The following is a 1,515-nucleotide window of genomic DNA, read 5'->3' on the forward strand; positions in this document are numbered from 1 at the left end:
AAATAATGTAATTGACCCCAGACTTTTGAATGCTAGTGCAGTTTTTCCACCCTCTCTCTGAATTGCATTGACATAAATCCCATCTTTGCATGTGTGTGGGCAGAGGTGTACTGTTGAATGTAATTTTTAACCGGCCCTGCCATATTGTGATCAATGAATAGTGTGTTAAACAGGTGAACAACACTGAATAGATGCTGTTGACGTGTAAAGGCCCTTTCACACCAAATGCAATACAAGAAATCTTAATAAATCGTTGATGAATGGTCTATTCACGCAAAGAGTGAAACCAATATTCATTGGGCTGAATGAAAAGCAAATTGCACAAACAATAGTTGGTGCTGATCGACAGCCAAATTCATGTGTGTGTTGAACCTTTCAGCACAGCTGGTCTGGGAAATGTTATGTTACACTATTTAGTCATTTAAGGTTTGCAAGTTAGTTTCAATAAATGGTCTTTTTGGGCTGGGCAGGATGTTTGTGTTCCCAAAGTTACAGTGCAGCGTGTTTTCATAGTACAATCAACTGATTCATCATGATATATATGACCCCCTTAAGCACTTCAGGCTGCCTGAAGACCTTCAGAATCCAAACAATTCCTACATTCCCTTGTGTTTTCCTGCAGACGTCACATAAGCTGGAACACTGTTATTCCTAACACAAATGGTCTCTTTTTCCCAGGATGCTTATCCCAAAGGTGTGATTCCCTTAGCTGCCATACAGATGGCCCGTGTAGCCAAAGACAATAAATTTGAGGTTGTCACAAGTCACAGGACATTTGTCTTCCGAGCTGATAATGATGGTAAGCAGAGCATTTTTAGCCGATAACTAAATTTTTCTAAATTTACATTAATGCATTTGACGCTTAAACGCGACTTTACATTGCATTCAGGTTATAAGTTCATGCATTCCCTGGGAATTGAAACCCATGACTAAAAATCTCAATATGTTGGCAAATATTCTTTTTTTTATATAGCATTCACATAACCTGCCATCTAAAAACATTTATTATGGCACAATATTACAAAATAATGTTTAGAAAAGTGTTTTACTTATTAAAAATTTTACTAGGTCAAAAGAAACCGTATGATCTCGCTTTATTTCTTTTCGTAGTTCAGAGGAGCAAATGGTGCAGCACGTTGCAGGAGCGGGTCAAAGAACAGCTGGTTTTCGGCCGCCCATGTTTTGGCCCCGGCAGTCACTGCCAAAAGATCGGCTTCCTGGAGCTCAAAGGAACTAAGTCTAAGATCTACACAGCCATTATTATGGAGCAGATCTGGTTGTACAAGAGTGAGCAGGTGATTAGTTAATCACGTTATAGCCATACTACTCTAGATTTAGTACCAATGATTTACTTTGCCTCTTTCTTCTCTCAGTGTGATGCAATTTAAGTTTTTTGAACTTCCTATAGCATATGTGCAATTCATTCAAAAATAGCCTTAAATTATTTGCGTCATGGAGCTTTAACTCTTAGTTTAAGGCTGACCCTTTGTGATATGTGTTCTGCAGTGCTTTAAA

The 1,515-nt window shown here is 38.4% G+C and overlaps 1 protein-coding gene across 1 annotated transcript; it reads left to right on the plus strand.

Annotated features, from left to right (window-relative positions):
- Window positions 1–678: 678 nt before the first annotated feature.
- On the plus strand, window positions 679–1,295 carry LOC107736549 (arf-GAP with Rho-GAP domain, ANK repeat and PH domain-containing protein 3-like; the record flags this gene model as incomplete). The annotated part of the gene is made up of 2 exons (XM_016547934.1): window positions 679–799; window positions 1,111–1,295. Coding segments are annotated over 2 exons (306 nt in total), but the record flags the coding sequence as incomplete, so codon positions are not given.
- Window positions 1,296–1,515: the final 220 nt, after the last annotated feature.

This window comes from Sinocyclocheilus rhinocerous, unplaced genomic scaffold (assembly GCF_001515625.1).
Source record: "Sinocyclocheilus rhinocerous isolate Xijiao unplaced genomic scaffold, SAMN03320098_v1.1 C36775866, whole genome shotgun sequence".
NCBI classification, from domain to species: domain Eukaryota; kingdom Metazoa; phylum Chordata; class Actinopteri; order Cypriniformes; family Cyprinidae; genus Sinocyclocheilus; species Sinocyclocheilus rhinocerous.